The following is an 18,469-nucleotide window of genomic DNA, read 5'->3' as shown; positions in this document are numbered from 1 at the left end:
CCTGGTTGTTTGCAGAAGCTATTATTTGTCATTGGATGTGATAAATTTAACCATTATATTTTTTGGAGTTTATAACATTTTTTTTTCTGGAGTCAAACTACAAATTGGCATTTTGTTTTCTGGGTTCAGAAATTCAGGACAATTTTCTTGTATTATTTCCTTTATGAAATTGTTTAGGTTTTTTGACTTTATGACTTCTGATCTTATGAGAGACTTAAATTCTTTAGTTGTCTCTTTGCATCCTATCTTCAAAATCAATTATGTTTTACTTGTATGGAGATCATGTTTTCTTTTACTTTTATTAGTTTTGGGGGGCTTCAATTCTTTTTTTTTTCCTGCTGAGTAGGTCATAAATTCTGTTTTAAAATGATCATTTCTCTTTTAAGCCATTCAGAAACATCTTGAAATGTTTCTGTGCTTTTTTAAGGATCCACACATTTCTCAGCCTTTTAAGATATTGAATCATTTTTCTTGGTCTTGTAATATTTATTCATAGGTGGCTGGACTCTTAGCTAATTTGAAGGGCATTTTCTTTTCTGTTATTATTAGTATCCCCCATTGGTGTTTTTGCCCTGGATCAAAATTTTTAACTGAATTTTTTCCCCTGAGATTTTTTGATAATTTTGACATTTTTTCCTTATTTTTTCCCCTATTATTCAATTTTTTTTTACTCCACCTTCGGTGACAATTTTCCTGGGTGATTGACCTTAAAAGCCTCTCAGCCTTCTCGGCCTCTCACACTATGCAATTAATTTTTTTTTTTTTTGCCAGTCTTAGTCTTTGTGCTAAGTGATTTTTGGGGGGAGGGGGAGGGAACATAACTATCTCACATGGGTGAGTGGGAATTATCCCCTCAAGCTTAGTAGATTTGAACCAGCTACATAAGTGTCATGCCTCACTTCTATTCCTTAGTTCTCTGGCTGACTTTTATTATTGCTCAGAGTTCTTCTATACAGTTGCCCCACCTGCAGCTTTTCTGCCTTTTTTAGTTTTTGGTGACACTGGGAAGAGGAGAAGTAGAATTGAGTTTTGCTGCAAATTCATCACTCAGCTTGACCAGTCCTGCCTGTGTGATGAATGGGAAGACATTAAGCATTAGCCTTCTCTGCATTTTAAAAAAACACATCTGAATTCTTGATATCCTTTATATTTGCTTTACATCTTGCTACCTTCCTTATGTTTTGGTATACACATGTATACCAAAGAAGGGGTTTGGGGATTAGAGAAAATACTTTTTCATCTTGTCAGACAAGAGGCTCACATTCTCTCATTTTCTCATTAAGATTATTATCTCTTTCTCAATCATGCTGTCACTCAAAAAGAAAACATGCTGTCATTATAAAACACATTTATTGCATGAAATTGGATTTTAAGAGATTGTTTTAAAAGATTAAAATACTATTAATACTTCCAAGTAACTGTCTCTTTTAAAAAATGTTTATTTAAACATTTTAAAATTTTATTTTTATTTATTTTTATATTATATCTTTTTATTTACAAAATATATGCATGGGTAATTTTTCAACATTGACCCTTGCAAAACCTTCCAAAATTTCCCCTTCTTCCCTCCATCTCCTCCCCTAAATGGCAGGTTGTTCAATATATGTTAAATTATATGTTAAATCCAATATATGTATACATATTTATACATTTATCTTGCTGCATAAGGAAAAATCAGATCTAAAAAAAAAAAAAAAACAAAAACCTGAGAAGGTTAACAAAAATGCAAGCAAACAATAACAGAAAAAGTTAAAATGCTATGTTGTGGTCCACACTCAGTTCCCATAGTCCTCTCTCTGGGTGTAGATGGCTCTCTTCATTACTGAACAATTAGAACTGGTTTGAATCAACTCATTGTTGAAGAGAGCCATGTCCATCAAAATTGATTATCATATAGTCTTCTTATTGCCGTGAATAATGATCTCCTGCTTCTGTTCATTTCACTTAGCATCAGTTCATGTAAATCTCTCCAGGCCTCTCTGAAATCATCCTGTTTGTCATGTCTTATAGAACAATCATGTTCCATAATATTCATATATCATAATTTATTCAGCCATTCTCCAATTAATGGGCATCCACTCAGTTTCCAGTTTCTTGCCACTACAAAAAGGGCTACCACAAACATTTTTGCACATGTGGGTTCCTTTCCCTCCTTTAAGATTTCTTTGGGATATAAGCCTGTAACTGGCTCTTTAATTCTGCAAAGTGAACAAACACATCCAGAGACTATTGGTAGAGAATGGTTATTATTTATTTCCTTTCCAACTCCAACATCACAGTCATAAAGTAAGGAAATGCACAATCTTACTGTCCTGACTCCAATCTATGTAGTTGTAGTTAGCACTTCCTGGCTAATTAACTGGACTTTAAAGTTGGAATATCACCTGGGATTCCATTAGAACTCTTCAAAATCACCTTGTACTGAATTATAGACCATAGTCACTTCAACAAAGCAATTATTTATTCACTAAACAATTTTTTATTAAATATCTCTTATTAAGCCAGGTACTATTCTAGGCCCTAGGGACACAAATACCAAGAATGAAACAATCCAAGCTCATAATGTATAAGGCAACAAGTTGAGTCAATATATACAACATAATATAAATTTAATAAGTACAGGTATACATAAAGTATTTAAATGCAAGGTAATTTGGGAAGTAGGATATTGTTAATCAGGAGGATCAGAAAAGGCTTCTTGTAATGTATGGTGCCTGAACTGTGCCTCAGAGAAAGAGGAACACAGGTTGGAGTAAGGAGAGAATAAGTATTTAAGGCATATAAGATAGTCAATACACAGAGATATGGCATGGAGTATCTAGTGTGAGGTAAAGGGGAAGATGATTTGATTGAATCAATATGTGTGTGTGTGTGTGTGTCTGTGTGTGTGTGTGTGTGTCTGTGTGTCTGTGTGTCTGTGTTTGTGAAGGGGATAATGTCCAGTGAAGCTACTGAACTAGGTTGGGGCTAAGTGATATAGCAGTAGGCCGGTCAATTTACCATTTGTGCTGCATCTCAGGTAGGGCTTTGTGTGTATTTGTTTTCCAGTATTTCAGATGCTGCCAATTTCTAATTTCAATAATCCAATCTGAAATTCTGGATGGGAGCCCAGATGTACATCTCCAGCATTGTGTCCTAGTTTACCTCTGTCACATGGTTTTCTGGTGTGATGCCAAAAGCAGTCCTGGTTCTAAGTTTTAAATGTTCTACTTAGCATGTGTTTAACAATCTTTTGGCAATTCCCTTTGAATAAACTAATTCTTCAAGACTGCATTTTTTGCATTATTGGGGCAAGAAGATGATGAGTTACCTTAGCAAACATTGTATTAGCAATAAGTATATTGATAAAAAAATTAAAAAATCAATAAAACTTAAAAAAATTCAAATAATATTCTCACTCGGAAAAAGAATGGTTAGAAATTGACTAGGTAGGGGAATATATATTTTCTTATATAATGGAGACAATGTCTTAGTTTCAAAAAATGATACCTTCCCCAACCTAAAAACTCAATAGATAAGTAATATGACACATGCATATTATAACAGATCCTCGAGATTCATTCATTTAAGTAAATCTAAGAATTAGAAGTTTTGATCTGCTTTTCAATGACCCTTTTCAATTAAATTTTAGTTAATTAGTGGGTCCTTTATCTTGAATTATAATTTCTATCAAAGTAACGAGGTAGCCAGTACCTATTTAAACAAAAAAAACTCTATATTTGTAATTCTGTCTGAAATACAATTAAGATATAGAGACCTTTCTCTTTCTTTTAAGGGAAGCAATCAGCCGTGTTTGTGAAGCAGTACCTGGTGCCAAAGGAGGTTTCAGAAAACAAAAGGTACTATTTTTTCTGTTTTGTTTCTTTTTCTTTTTCTTTTTCACTGTTGCCCTAAATGAATCATTTCTTCTTCTATCTTTCTTTGCTATTTTTCCCCTGCAAAAGATCATTCTTTCTTTGACCACATTTTAGTTTTTTAAATAAAATTATTATTATTATTTTGTATCAACTTCATTTCCAAATATAGCCTTTCCTCCTGCTGTACTCGAGTGCCATCCCTTCTTTAAAAATGAGAAGATAAAAGAAAGAAAAACAGGCCAACAAAACTAACCAACAAACCAACCAGCTCTAATAGTTCAATGTTTCATACCCATCATCTCTAATCTCTTCAGAAAAAGAAAGGGCAATGTATTTCTTCATCTCTTTTTGAGGCCAAGTTTGATCTTTATAATTACTTAGTGTTCCATTATTTTTGTTCTTTGCACCTACATTATTTGTCATTATGTATATTATTTTCCTAGTTCTTCTTACTTCACTTTGCCCCGCTTCCAAATTCACAGATGCACCAATATCTGCCTTTCCATAGTCCCTTCAACACTGACTATTCTCATCTTTGTTAGCTTTTCCAATTTATTGGATATGAGATGAAACTCACTTTTTATTTTTAAAAATATTTTCAGTTACATATTTATTTATTCTAAAGATTGTTGTCTCCAAGTTTCCCTATGTCTTATTACCATTGCAATTCTTTTTTCCTTTAACTATTGTTTCATGATTTTTTTATAGAATTCATATGATTTAACTCATTCATTTTTCAGGCTATCATTGTTATCTCTTTTTGGCCCTACATTTTGTTTAATTACCTTATTTATTACCTATTTTTTATTATATTCTGTATTATAAAGAATTTTTTTTAGTATTTTTGCTTTTTCACATTTATTTTTCATTTCTCCATGTTCTAGAATATAATATATTTTTATAAACATATCTTGTAATATATATGTATGTGGATATATATTTCTTAATTTTCTCATCCAAAAAAAATCATAAAATGCTCACCTTTCAATTAGTCAATAGTTTTGTCCAATTCTTTATTTTCTGTTTTATTTATCTTTCTTTTGGATTTATCTAGCTCTGAGGGAGGGACATCAAAGTCGCCTACTATTATGTTACAGTTAACTTTGTCTTAGAATTATATAATTTTACTTTTTGAATTATATACATTGGATGTCTATGTTTAATTTTGATATTTATAGATATTGTTTCATTTGATTCTCACAGCAGTCTTGTGAAATAGATATATATGTTTTTTGTTTGCTTCTTATTTCAAGTATAGACATGTAGTAAAGCTTTGTCATATCAAAGCTTTTTCAATTGTCTAATCTTCTATGATTATTCATGTAAATTGTTCTCTTATCATTTACATATTTCAGTTGAACTGGATATGATATTTTTCTATGATATTTAATTTTTCCTATTATTTCTTAATAATTCTTCTTATTATTTTCTTATAAACCTCCAGGTATGGTCAAACCTTGCATATGTTAAGAATAGGCTTCATTTTTAATATATTTTTAGATTAAGCACTATCAAACTAAAATACTGTTGCTTGATTTTGCAGCCACCACGGAAAGTCTTATCCAACATTCTGGGAAAGAGCAATCTTCAATTTGCAGGGATGAGTATAACCTTGAATATATCCACCACTAGCCTAAACCTAATGACACCTGATTCAAAACAGGTATGTGAGTTTAATTGCTTCCCCAATATTAGTTATTGAAAGTACTCTAAACTGATAGTTTCTTAAGGTATCATGTTAAGGTATTATAGTACATTGGCAATACATATATGTAAATATACACATATATTATGTCTGTGTATTTAGGTGTAAGTCAATCTTTCAAATTAATGCAAAATTTTTGGAATAAAGTAATACAAGCTTGCATTTTAGTCAAACTGTCCTCCTTTATGAATTGCCACTGATAGTATAATAGAGGGTACTTTTTTTATCTGTGACTTTTGTAGAGCTATAACTAAAAATTCTAGTATCTAGGGCAAATTCAGTTAAATAGGACAGCAAGGAGGAAAAAAAAAGATCCTAAGATTTCTGAAACTGGTATGTACCAGCAACAGCTAATGGTTCCAGCATTATGTGGATCTCCAGGGGACATGCAGATAAACTACCTGAATGGTTGTTGGCAGTAGTGGGTAAACTTGGAAAAAGATTATGACAGTGATGGGTCCCTTGGAAATTGCAGTCTGTCCTGGGAGAGGGGATATGCATCCCTCTTCTATGGCACTGATTCAGAGAAATGAGCTTCCCCCTTGTAGCAATCTTCTGCACTTCATAGTTCTTTATAAACTTTATATTCTCTGTCACTCCCTCTGTTTCTCTGTCTCTGCTTTTGTCTTTATCTTTCTGTCTCTCTATCTAACAATCTATCTGTCTGTTTCTGTCTCTTTGTTTCTGTCTCTGTCTCTGTCTCTGTCTCTCTCTCTCTCTCACACACATATTAATGTTCTGAGGCAGCAATGTTAGTTTTAGCTTTTATTGCTGGCATAAATTATTTGTCATGCACTAATAGGTAAGCGGACATTACAAGATGGGCATGTAGACAAATGTGTTCGTACATTGATCTATTGTAGATAATAAAACCCTCTTTGATTTAATTGAATCTGTCATTTTATTTATTAAGTATACATCAAAATATGGAATTACTTCTTAGTTAACAGTAGCGGGGATTTTCTTAACATTTATTAAGTGAATTTTGATATTTTGCAGAGTAGATATGCCTGTGTAAGTGGTTAGTAGTGATTATCTTTTAGTTTCTTGGTCTCAATTCTGTCTGACTGATCTTTGGGAAATACTTGCCTTCATGGATAATACCAATACCAGTATTTTCAGAATTAGCTAAAAAAAAATTAAAAGCATGAAAAATATATCAGTTTACATGAAATATATTTAATGTTATCTAAAGCCCAGTTTCTTAAATTGTGCGTTGTGACCCCTATGGGGTCTCATAACTGAATGTGGGGGTTGTGAAATTACTATGCATTATCAGTAAATGTCTAATTTGTATACCTATTTTATATACCTTTATACCAGAATGTATATACCAAAAAGTCCAGAATGTAATAAAGTGTTAATAAGGTGTTACATTATTACATTAATTATAACCTGATCTTTTGAGAAGGAGCAATCCCATGGGCAAACAGAAGGAAGGAATAGTCATGGGTCACCTTCAAAGGGCTGTAAGTTTATGAATTTGAGGGAGTACAAGATCCAGAATTTGGACCTTGAGGGGATTAGGAGAAAGAAATTTTCCTCATTTCCCCTTCACTGGCCATAGTGTCAAGCAGAAACTTGCTCAGAGAGAGATACCCCATCAAGCCATTTGAGAGAGTTAGACATTTACTTTAGATTGGCATGTACAAAGAGGGCAGACACCCCAAAAATGACTTCTGGGACCTCTGTCCCTTGTCTGTTAAAGAAGGCAGCTGGCTTTGAACAGGACAGGGCTATTGGCGCAGGCAATTCTGTGCCATAGAGAAGAACAAAGAAGAAGGACTTCTAAGCTACGTACTTCTGGATTGTGAGTTGTTTTGCCACATGTGCTCCTTACAAATGTGTCTCACTGCCACTGAATTAATGATAGTTTGTGTCCACTCTTTCCCATGTGTATTTGTAAGCTGTGCACCCCAGATTTATGGGAGTAACATTCTCTAGCTTTAAAAAAAACCTATGATATCTAGTAAATACATTATTAATAACTAAATGTATCAATTAGATGGTTGATATTGGAAAGTTGAAATGTATACTATATGGGCTTAGACCATGGGATGATTCTTACAACCCAGTAGTAACCACCTCAATATTAATAGCTAAGGGAGGTCCCAGGTACTTCATGTGTAGACCAACTCTCAGAAAGGCTCTGGAGCTCATTGTTGTACTACATATTAGTAAAGAATTACATTATGGCAACAACTTGTATCTTTTATTCTGAGTGGAACACTTTTCTCACTTTGTGAGATTGGTAAAATTTTCTATGAAATGAAATAGGTTCCTGTTTTTCTTTTTCCTATTGAATATTGGTTCTCAGTAAATTTAAAAATAATGTTAAATTTCTATTTCTAACAGATTATAGCAAATCATCACATGCAATCTATTTCCTTTGCTTCTGGAGGTGATCCGGTAAGAAATTTTTTTGTCTTGTTTAAGAATGGTGGAGAACATAAACTTTCTTTATAAGTCGTATCTATTTTTAGAAAACCAAATGTGCTATTATCTTTATTGGTTTGATAAGCTACTTTTTGGTTATTTTTTATATTTCTTTTTTTTTTTAGAACTCTTTTCTCAGTTTTCTTGAACCTTATTCAAAAGGCCTGAGCTGAGGAGTCAAAAGTTTTAAAAGGATTTTCTTTGTCTTGATATAAAATAGATAACAGAGTTTTGTAAGATTTGTGTAAATAAAGTGTTTGTAGAGATAGAATGACATTTCTATTTTCATTTATATGCTGTATTTTAATAGAACAGATACAGACTAGAGAAGTAATTTGAATCTCTAGGCAGGGCCACCCCTTCATCTTAAGAATTTATCTTATTTTTAAATGTTCCCCCTCTTTTTTGTGACTTTCCTGGATTTCATAGACTGAATTCATAACTCATTTCAAAGGAGAAAAAAGAAGAAAAACAAAATCATATTCCAATCCACCTCTGTAGTAAAAAGAAAGGAGTTATGAATACCCCTCTTCCTCCTTTCACTCATCAGTTACAGAAATATGGACTTGCTTTTTCCTTGTTTTCATCTGAATGCATTCCCTCTCCACCCTCTGCTTTCCCATCCTTCTCTATTTCTGTGAAATCTATTATTGGCTGTAGTTGACACTATAGTGAAAGATGGTGTTTGAAGTCTAGCCTTCCAATCTTTCTAAATTTTAAAATATGATCAAAATAACTCTATTGAGTCTCTAAGCATCCAGAAAAGCCAAGCTGCCTAACCATGTGGAAACCAATGGGAAACAGTGAATTTCCAGGTTTCAACTGCAGGTTGCCTACTGATCTAAAGAATTCATTCTGGGGGACAGAAGGAAAGGGAGACATAGTTGGTGACTTTTCTCATCCTTATCAGCTGCATATGAGTACTGAAAATGAAAAAGCATTTGTTAATATATCTCTCTAACTTCTTTATAAGTAGAGCAAGAGAAACTTTTTCAAATGCTTTGCTAGAATTGAGACAAACTATATATGTACAGCATTCTTCTGTTCTACTACTTTAGTGACCTTGTCAATAATAGAAGGGGGATCCATCTGGCCTGACTTGTTCTAGATAAAGCCATATTTGCTCTTTATAATTTCTATTTTCCTTTCTAGATATACAAAACTATTGTTTTTAGTGTTCCATTTTAGCATCTCTCCCAAATTGAAGTCAAGCCAATTTTTGGCAGACACTGTTCTCTTTCCTTTTTTTGAAAATGGGATCAATTTTTGTCCTTTTCTAGTCTTGAACCTTTGTGTTCCCTGTGTTCTCCTTCCTTCCCTTCCTCCCTTCCTTCTTTCCTTCCTTCCTCTTTTCCATTCCTTCCCTCCTTCCTTCCTTCTTTCCTTCCTTCCTTCCTTTCTTTTTTCCTCTGTTTCTTTTCTATCTTCTCTCCTTTTCCCTTTCCTTCTTTTTTTTTAATCCTCTTTCCTTCTTTATTGAAATTGTATTTTTTTTCCTTTCAGGATACAACAGATTATGTTGCATATGTAGCTAAAGACCCTGTTAATCATAGAGGTATGTTTTTTGTGATATTTTGCCCTTTTCCCCTCTATTATATTAAACATTGTTAATACTATGGATCACAATTATTCATTTTTAAATTTATTTTTTCTACAGACAAGGATTGTTGACAGATTATGTTGGTCATCAACATTGTCTTATTATATAGTCTTTAGCATAGCAAAATGGGAATTGAGAGACTTTAGCCTCTAAATTAAGTTTTAAAAAACATCTTTTTGTGTTGTAGATTTTTTCTTTCTTAAAAATAAACTTTTCACCACTACAGCTTCATGAATATGTGAATGTTTATGATAAAATGATGCTTTGATTACTCATAGGTAATTTTTGCTTAATCATAACAAATAAAAGTTGTTTTTATTATTAGGATATGAAAAATGATACTAGTTAGTTATATAATAAATATCACCCCCGATTTGTTTTAAAGTAGCTTCAATAGACCTAGACTCTAGTTGATATGTTATTTCATTTAAGTGCAAATAAATAACAATTTATGCAAGCCTACCCATTCTTGTCTATGTCTCCCATAAGATTACCTCAAGATGTTCACTCAGTATACTGGGGCTTGATCATCAGTTATCCTTTGAATTCATAGTGATAAACTAGATGCATTCAGCATAATTAAATCCACAAACAGCAATATAAGCTAGATGCATTTAACATAATGAAATCCACAAACAACAACATCTGAAGGACTTCACAATGGATTCTTGAACTTGGATTCTAGTTAAGACACTTTTAGGAAGTTTATGTCTTCATAATTGATGCCTCACTTGATATTAATGATCAGAAGGCTTGTAAAGAAGATTTAAAAAATCTATCATATCTTTCAATGAAGCATATGACATGCTTGGAAGTGATTTTATTGGAGACCAGTAATACAAAGCAAAAATACATATGTTTGCTTCACCAAATAAGACACTTTTTAGAGTCCAAAAGAAATAAGTATAATAGGATCTTTTATTCTTTTTATCTTTTGGTAAATTGGGTAATGGCAAAAATGTGATTTTTTTCTTATACAAGAAATATACACAATATAATATATACAATTTTTTTCTTGGTTTCTTTTAATAACAACATCAAGAATGCCTTTATGCAAGTACAAATTATTCTCATAAAATTTCATATAGATGGGAAAGTAAGCATATGGGTTTATAATTATTGATATTCTACTGGTTGCTTTTTTAAGTAATTTTTTTCCCCATGCCTTTGATATGCTATTTTCCTTTAGATATCTTGATAACCAGTTCTTCAAGATTCTCAAAACTGTGCTGCCTCCATTATGGACCATCTCTTTGCAATCTAGTTACTTTTTCCATTTTTAATTTCTTCAGCAATACTTCCAAAAGTCTGAAATTATAGTTCAAAGAATTTGTTTTGAAATTTTTGTATTGTTTGCATCTTTTGTTTAGTTGTTGTCTTCCTTCTTCTTCTTCTGTTCTTTCTCTGTTATTTCACTTGCTGTTTTCATCAGCTATGGTGAATTTAATGATCATCCCTCTGCCAATAATTCTAAGAACTAATTTGTCCAACTCTTTTATTCTAACCTCTAGATTTATTTCTCTAACTGACCAATGAACATATCAAACTATATGTCTTATAGATACTCTAAGTGCATAACAACCAAAAAGGAACTCATTATCTTCTTCCCACCACTTGTCCCTCCTCTCTTTTTGACTTCCCTTATACTATTGATGAAACTACCAAACTCTTATCAATCAGGCTTGAAAACTAGTTCATCATTCTTTCACTCTTATTTCCTATTAACTTTTCCTGATCATGGGCTGACAAACTGCCTCATCATTTCAAACACAAGTACTTAAGTACGTCTGCTACATAGTAGGTGGTTAATAAATACTTGTATGTTCCTGAAAATTTTTAGGGAAACTGGTGTATAATCTTCTTATGATCTTGTATTATGTTAAAATGTCAATGATTGAAAAGAGATAAAAGTATTATTTTTCTTTGAAATAATTGTATTTTTAAAGAGGATGCCTATTTTAACTCCCAAGGTTTGATTCTTGGAGAAAGAATCTAGGACCCTGGAGCAAGAAATTAAGGACAATGTTCTTGGGTTGATGGGCTTCCCCCCATCCATGTCTAAAATTTTCTTCCTTCTTATCTCTGCCTCTTGGCTTCCTTAGTTTTGATCAAATCCCAGCCAAAATCCCATCTTCTGCAAGAGTCCTTTATGGATCCCCCTTAATTCTAATGTTCTTTTTTCTTGATTATTTCCAACTTGTCCTACATCTAGTTTGATTGTATATAAGTATTTTCACATTGTCTTCCCCTTCAGACTGAGGTCCTGAGGAAGTGAGAGGCTCTCTTTTAAGCCTTTTGTATGTATCTCCAGCATTTAGCTTATGGCCCATGATAGATATTTGAAAATTGACTGACTCCTTTTGTCCTTGAATACTACATTAATGATTTTGCTTATAGGTCTCTTACAAAATGTTCTTTAAAGTTGTTTGTTCCTGGAATGTTTTTCATTGTTTTATGAGACATTATTGTTTCTAAGCTTTCACCAATTTTTCAAACAAATTTACATTCTAAACTGATGTTGCCCTTGATGGCCCTTTCTTTCCATTTGGCAAATAGGTTAAATAAGGAATGACTAAAGTAGCTTTTAATCTATTTTTTGTCCTTTGCTATGGCAACTGGCAAATATGGCAAAGCTTCATTAGTCAAAAGTAGTGATAGAAACATCATAAACAACTGTGTATACAGGGCATTTTGTGCTTGCCTCAAAAGTAGCATTTATTGTTTTTATTTTAAATGACTTATGGACTGACTTTGAATAGAACAGAGGGAGGTAGCTGCTTTCCTATGTATAAAATCCTCAAGTAGCACAATGTTGTGGGTAAAATGCTAGACTTGGAGTCAGGAAGAGCTGGATTAAAACTTTTTACCTCAGTGTATCTTAGACAGCAACTAGGGTGTGTGTGTGTGTGTGTGTGTGTGTGTGTGTGTATGTGTACACTATTTTTAAAAAGTCAGCAGGTGAACTTCATTTATTTTTAGAAATCATGGGTTTAGAAAGAACTTGCCAGAAATCTTCCATTTCCCCTCTCTGCACTATTTCCCTCAAAATTCCTATTTTCTGTCAAACTTATCCTGCCATAGGCTGAAATCTTACACTTCAAGAAGTACTGTAATGGAGGTAAAGAGGGCTCCTTCCATATAGACTGAAGATTTAGGGTTTTCTGACTTCTTGAACTTTTTATATTTCCTTCAATTACACAAGTCCTCTGGGATATTCTTTTCACATTTGTTGGGAGTCTTCTTTCCTGCTAAAGACAGAAAAACACCACTTGTTTTTGTTTCCTACACTTATATACTGGTCTTATATTATTTTCCCTCACTAGGAAATTGCCTGAATTGCCAAACATTCCTGAGAGAACATTATCTGGACGCTGAACCCCTATAATTATTAATTAATCTTTCTGAACTAATTCCACAATGATTAATGAATCCCTGATCTCAGAGATTCTGAACCCTTGCAATTTCTATACAAAAGCATTCTTCATCTTATATTACTTACTCTTATTCTTGTCCCCCTAATTCTGTCCTCCCCAACATCACACTCCAAAGCTACCCACACCCTCTATTGTGATTTCTGTAATACATGATCTGTAGATAACACATTTGCTTTGATTTAAAATCTTTTCCTTTCCCCATTTCTTTCATCAGACTTTCATTGAGATCCCTCCTGATGATATGACCTTTCTGGCATCCTTTTCACCACTGGTTACTTATTCTTATTTATTTTCTCCAACTCTCTAGTCAACGTAGGATAGTTAGAATACTCCTTGCTCCCCATTACCACTTCCAGGCTCTGCCTCTGTCTTTATCACTTAGTAACCCATCTTCTGTTGAAATTCTCTTAGTGTATGCCTATCATAGAATCAAAATTCTTTTAGCTGTTGTGTTTTGACCTCTGATTCATTCTTCTATTTTCCTTAATGAGTTTATTGTTTCAGTCTTTCTCAGTTTCCTAACTCCTGCCCTCAAACTAGAGGATATATAGATATATAAATATATATCCAAAGCTTCTTCCTGAATTACTTCCATTATCCACTGCCTTTGCTTTTAACTCACGTGTTACTAAACAAAGATGGGGACAATTATAAAAGCATGCTGACTGGATGCACTACAAATTTGTTACATAACTTGAATAGGAGCCTCACTGCTGCAAGGCAATCCTTTTGTGCCTTCTTATTCTACTCACTGACCAGTCTGCACAAATTCTTTTCTAAATCTTTTCATCTCTCCTCAGACCTCCCAAAATTCCTTTCCTCTAAGCCTCTCAATTGAGAGCCTTGTCCCATGTTTCACTGAAAAAATTGAGGTAATTTGCTAAGAGTTTTCTGCTCTTTCCTTCTCCTCAATTCAAATCTTTCAGATGCCTTTTGCTACAATTTCTGCCTTCATCCCTATCTCACATGATGAGGTATCTCTTGTCAAGGCAAATCCCTCTACATGTACAAATAATACCATTTCATTTTCTTCAGTAGGTTTACCCCTCTATTATCTTTACTCTCACTGATTTTCAGTCTCTTTTTGTCTACTGGCTATTGTTTGTACCACATTACAAACTCCAAACAAAGACTCCAGTCTTTTTATACTTTAACCTGCCTCCCCTGCACCATGCTCTTTGATTCATTGACCTTGTTCTTCATATAAGACATTTTTTCTTCTAGCTTTACACATTTTCCCCCTTTGGCTCCAAGCTTCCCTGGTGTCCTTCAAATCCTTGCTAAAATGTATTCATTCACTGGCAAGCCTAAATATACATACCTCAAGATTGTTGTTTGGTTATTTATGTTCATAAAAGAAACATACAACAAGAGTTAGCCCGAATTTTGAATCCAGTTTCAATATCTCTTATACTAATATATTTGTACTAGATGCCATGTGCTCATAGTTTTTCATTTCTGAGTTTGTAGAAAAATATACCAGCCCATCCTAGACCCTTTCACAGAGAGTCAAAGATAACTAGTAATGCTTTTCATATAGAAAAGGAAGAAATAGAGGAATGGTTGACCCCCATTAGAGATCCACTGAATTATTAGCTTTTCCTACTTATGGATTAAAAAGCTGCCTCATCATCTCAAACACAAGTATTTAAATACAATGTCTACTACATAGTAGGTGGTTAATAAATGCTTGTATATCCCTGGAAGTTTTTAGGGGAACTGGTATATAATTTGTGGAATGACCTTCTATTATGTTAAAATGTCAGTGGTTGAGAAAAGATAAAAATATCATCTTTCTTTGAAATGATTGTATTTTTAAAGAGGATTCCTATTTTAAGTTTCAAGGTTTCATTCCTTGGAGAAAGAATCTAGGGCTCTGGAGCGTGATGTTAAGAGAAATTTCCTTGGGTTGGTGAGCTTCCTTGATGTCCTTTAAAATAACATAAATACCATGCAATGAATATTTATCAATTACCTCATAACTATCATCCCAGCAAGTACATCCTATGTAGATGCAAACTGTGTGATGTTTCTGCAGGTGCTAAAGTCCTGTCTCCTCAGCAACCGTGGCTATTGAAGACTCAGAAAAGAAAAGTTCTCAGTAACAGTCTTTGGCACTTTCAAATGGTTCAAAAAGAGAAACAGATATGATTTTCTTTTCAGTGAAAATGACATTAAAGAAGATGCATTGCCATCTGCTTTGATATTGCACCCCAAGAATTATGGGATTTTCCATCTGAATGGTGGCTGAAACTTCCTTTATATGTTTCATCCTTCCTTATGATGTGATCTTGAGAGCAGGATCTCTACTTTTCACTCTGTACTTCCTGTGCTTAGAATAGTGCTTTGCAAATAGTAAATACTTGACAAATTTTTATTTTTTTAAATTTTGTTTATCATGTGGAGAATGTTCTGATCTTTGTACTTGGGGACAATACAAAGAGTGGACAAAATCATTCCTGCCCTCAAAGAACTTATAATCTTGTAGAGAAATTTAGTTCATCTACTGATATAATTCTCATCCATTAGCATTGCTTTAGATCCTTCTCAAGACACCTTTAAATCATTTTTACTCTTTGAATTCTCTTCAAGTTTTCCATATCCGTCTGCAGTTTTAGACACTAGATATCATATCCAATTCATCTAATTACTCCTCATCCAAAGATAATTCCATGCACAATTCCCCCTTCTGGAGTTTTGTTATATATCCCAATATTATTTTTATTATTTTTATTTAGCCTGGTAGCCTTTGGTGTTCTTATCCAGACATTACTTTTTATATATCTATCTTTATATCTATGTGTGTCTGTCTATCTGTCTGTCTACCTACCTACCTACCTACCTGTCATCTATCATCATCTATTCAATCATTAGTTATTTAGTAGTTTACTTAAGACTAGATCTCCCTTTGTCTCATAGATAATCATCAGTCCAATCTTACTATTTATTAACATGAAAGCTTCTTATATTTTTAACTTATGCCAATTCTTTGGCAACCTGGTGACTTCCTGATCCTGAAGGCTAATCATATTGATGTTAGACTTTGTTTGGACACTGAGTGGCTTAGCCAACCCACTATTGCTCAGAATTCCCAAGCTCAAAACATCCTGCAGCTTTAGTCTTCATAGTAGATGGGATTACAGGCATATATTACCATATCTGGCATTTGATCATTCTTAAAAGAATTTAGTGTGCTCTTTATTTTAAAATATTTTCTTCCTATATGTTCTTTGAGGACTTAAATTTGTTAGCTCATTTACTTCTCTAAGGCCATTTTAAATTTTGACATTCAAAATTCATAAATGAATATCTGCTCTCATATTTATCTTCTATCTTGATGTTAGTATCAGTTTTCTAAGAGCATGTTTTTGATTCAGTAATTTCAGTTATTTATTTAAATACACATTAATTTGCTTGAATTGCACTGATTGCAATCTTTTGAGACATACTTCAAACAATCAGTAGTTCATGTGAATAATTGAGGAGGTTAGGACAAAATTGTAGTACTTTTGAATTGATGCCATTGAAAAATCACAAAGTAAAGATCCAGCATAATGTGAACTTTAGAATATAGAAAAAATTATAGAATTTGTTTCCCAACTCATTATGTTTTTACTTAATTTTTTTTGTTTGCTTCAAAGCATTTACAATGTAATAATGACTCTCTTTTTTCCCCCTCGGTATTTAGTACTATATGGTAGATAGGAGGTAAAGATGTCTGGTTAACAAGATCATAGCTATCCATTTCTGAATTATTGATTTATCCATTTTTATTTTTAAAAATATGAACTCTCATTTCACTGAATCCTTTTCAGTTTTCTTTCTGTGCTTCCAAAATGGTAGCTTGTGGCATTATAACAACTCTAATCAATTCTTTTTAGCAAATTAAAATGAGAAAAATGAAGACAGAATAGAAACATGAAGAAATTAATAGGAAAAAATCTCCTTTTTCTGAGAATTTTAGGGGAAGAAATTCTCAAAAAAAAGAGAACCTAGAAATTATAGGTTTTTATGTTTTTAAGCCAACAAAGTGTTGGACGATTTTTAAGACGTGCTAAACCCCAGTATATTATCTATGTAATAGCAAGGGATGTAAGTGCTGCTTCATGTGGTGCTGGTGATCAGGATAGTGATCATCATCCTTTTCTTTCTACCTCCTTTGTCTTTAATATCTTCACCCAATTACAACACTTAGCTTTTTTTTTTTAAGCTTAAAAGCAATATAATGGGTTCTCAGATCTATGTGATTGCTTCTTCTGAGATTCAAACACACACACAATATATTGACACGTACAGATATATCTATAGGTGAATTAAGAGGTGGCTGGCGGTGATATTGGCTGTCAGTTGTACTGCTAAGGGTAGTGGTTGAATAAACAGGCTGATTGTTTTAATGATAATTAGTATGGGGATTAGAGGTGTTGGAGTACAAATACACATATACATATATAGATACATGTGTTATTTATTACATATTTATATTTAACATTCACTAAAAAAATTGAGTTCCAAATTCTCTTCCTCCTTCATCCATTGAGAAAGCAAGACATGTGATATCTATTATATTTATGAAATAATACAAGTCATATTTCCATATTTAACCATATTGCAACTCCTCTTTCCCTCCAAAAAAAATCTTAAGAAAAATAAAGTAAAAAAATTATGCTTTAAACTGTATTGAGAGTTCATCAGTTTTCTCTCTGGAGGTGGACAGGATTTTTCAGCATAACTCCTTAGGAATTATATTTAACAAGATAGTTGTCATTAATCATAGTTGATAATTATTAAAATATTGCTATTACTGTGTACAATGCTTTCCTGGTCCTGCTTACTTCTTTTTTCATCAGTTTGCATAAGTCTTCCCAGGCTTTTCTGAAAACATCCTGTTTATCATTTGTTATAACACAATAATATTTCATCACAACTATATGTCATAGCCTGTGCTGTCCTTTCTCAATTGGTAGACATTCCCTCAATTTCCAATTATTTTTGTTGCCACAGATAGAGTTGCTTAAAATATTTTGCATCTATGGTTTCTTTTTCTTTTGTCCTGATCTCTTTAGGACACAGACCTACTAATGGTATTTCTGGGTCAAAGGATATGCAGAGTTTTATAGTCCTTTGAGCTTAGTTACAAATTATTTTCCAGAATATTTGGATCAGTTCACAATCTCACCAATACTACATTAGTGTCCCAACTTTTCATATCCACTCCAGCATTTGTTATTCTTTGTTACTCAATCTGATAGGAATGACAAGATACTTCAGATTATGATCAATAATAATTTGGGGCATTTAAAAATATTATAGACAGCTTTGGTTTCTTCTGAAAACTGCCTGTTCATATCCTTTGCCTATTAATTAGGGAGTGACTCATTTTTGTAAATTTCTCTCATTCCATTATATATTTGAGAAATGAGACTTTTGTCAGAGAAAC

The 18,469-nt window shown here is 32.9% G+C and overlaps 1 protein-coding gene across 2 annotated transcripts in view; it reads left to right on the top strand.

Moving 5' to 3' along the window:
- SHC3 (SHC adaptor protein 3) overlaps nucleotides 1–18,469 on the top strand; it is a 159,984-nt gene that overhangs the window by 85,110 nt on the left and 56,405 nt on the right. For both annotated transcript variants that reach the window (XM_051998154.1, XM_051998146.1), the window contains exons 3-6: nucleotides 3,776–3,839; nucleotides 5,401–5,520; nucleotides 7,918–7,971; nucleotides 9,502–9,553. In XM_051998154.1, coding sequence (XP_051854114.1) covers nucleotides 3,776–3,839; nucleotides 5,401–5,520; nucleotides 7,918–7,971; nucleotides 9,502–9,553 — 290 coding nt within the window. The remainder of the gene's footprint in view (nucleotides 1–3,775; nucleotides 3,840–5,400; nucleotides 5,521–7,917; nucleotides 7,972–9,501; nucleotides 9,554–18,469) is intronic.

Source organism: Antechinus flavipes, chromosome 1, assembly GCF_016432865.1.
Source record: "Antechinus flavipes isolate AdamAnt ecotype Samford, QLD, Australia chromosome 1, AdamAnt_v2, whole genome shotgun sequence".
Taxonomy (NCBI): Eukaryota; Metazoa; Chordata; class Mammalia; order Dasyuromorphia; family Dasyuridae; genus Antechinus; species Antechinus flavipes.
The sequence above is the reverse complement of the archived record's forward strand: the minus strand, read 5'-3'. Positions and strand labels throughout refer to the sequence as shown.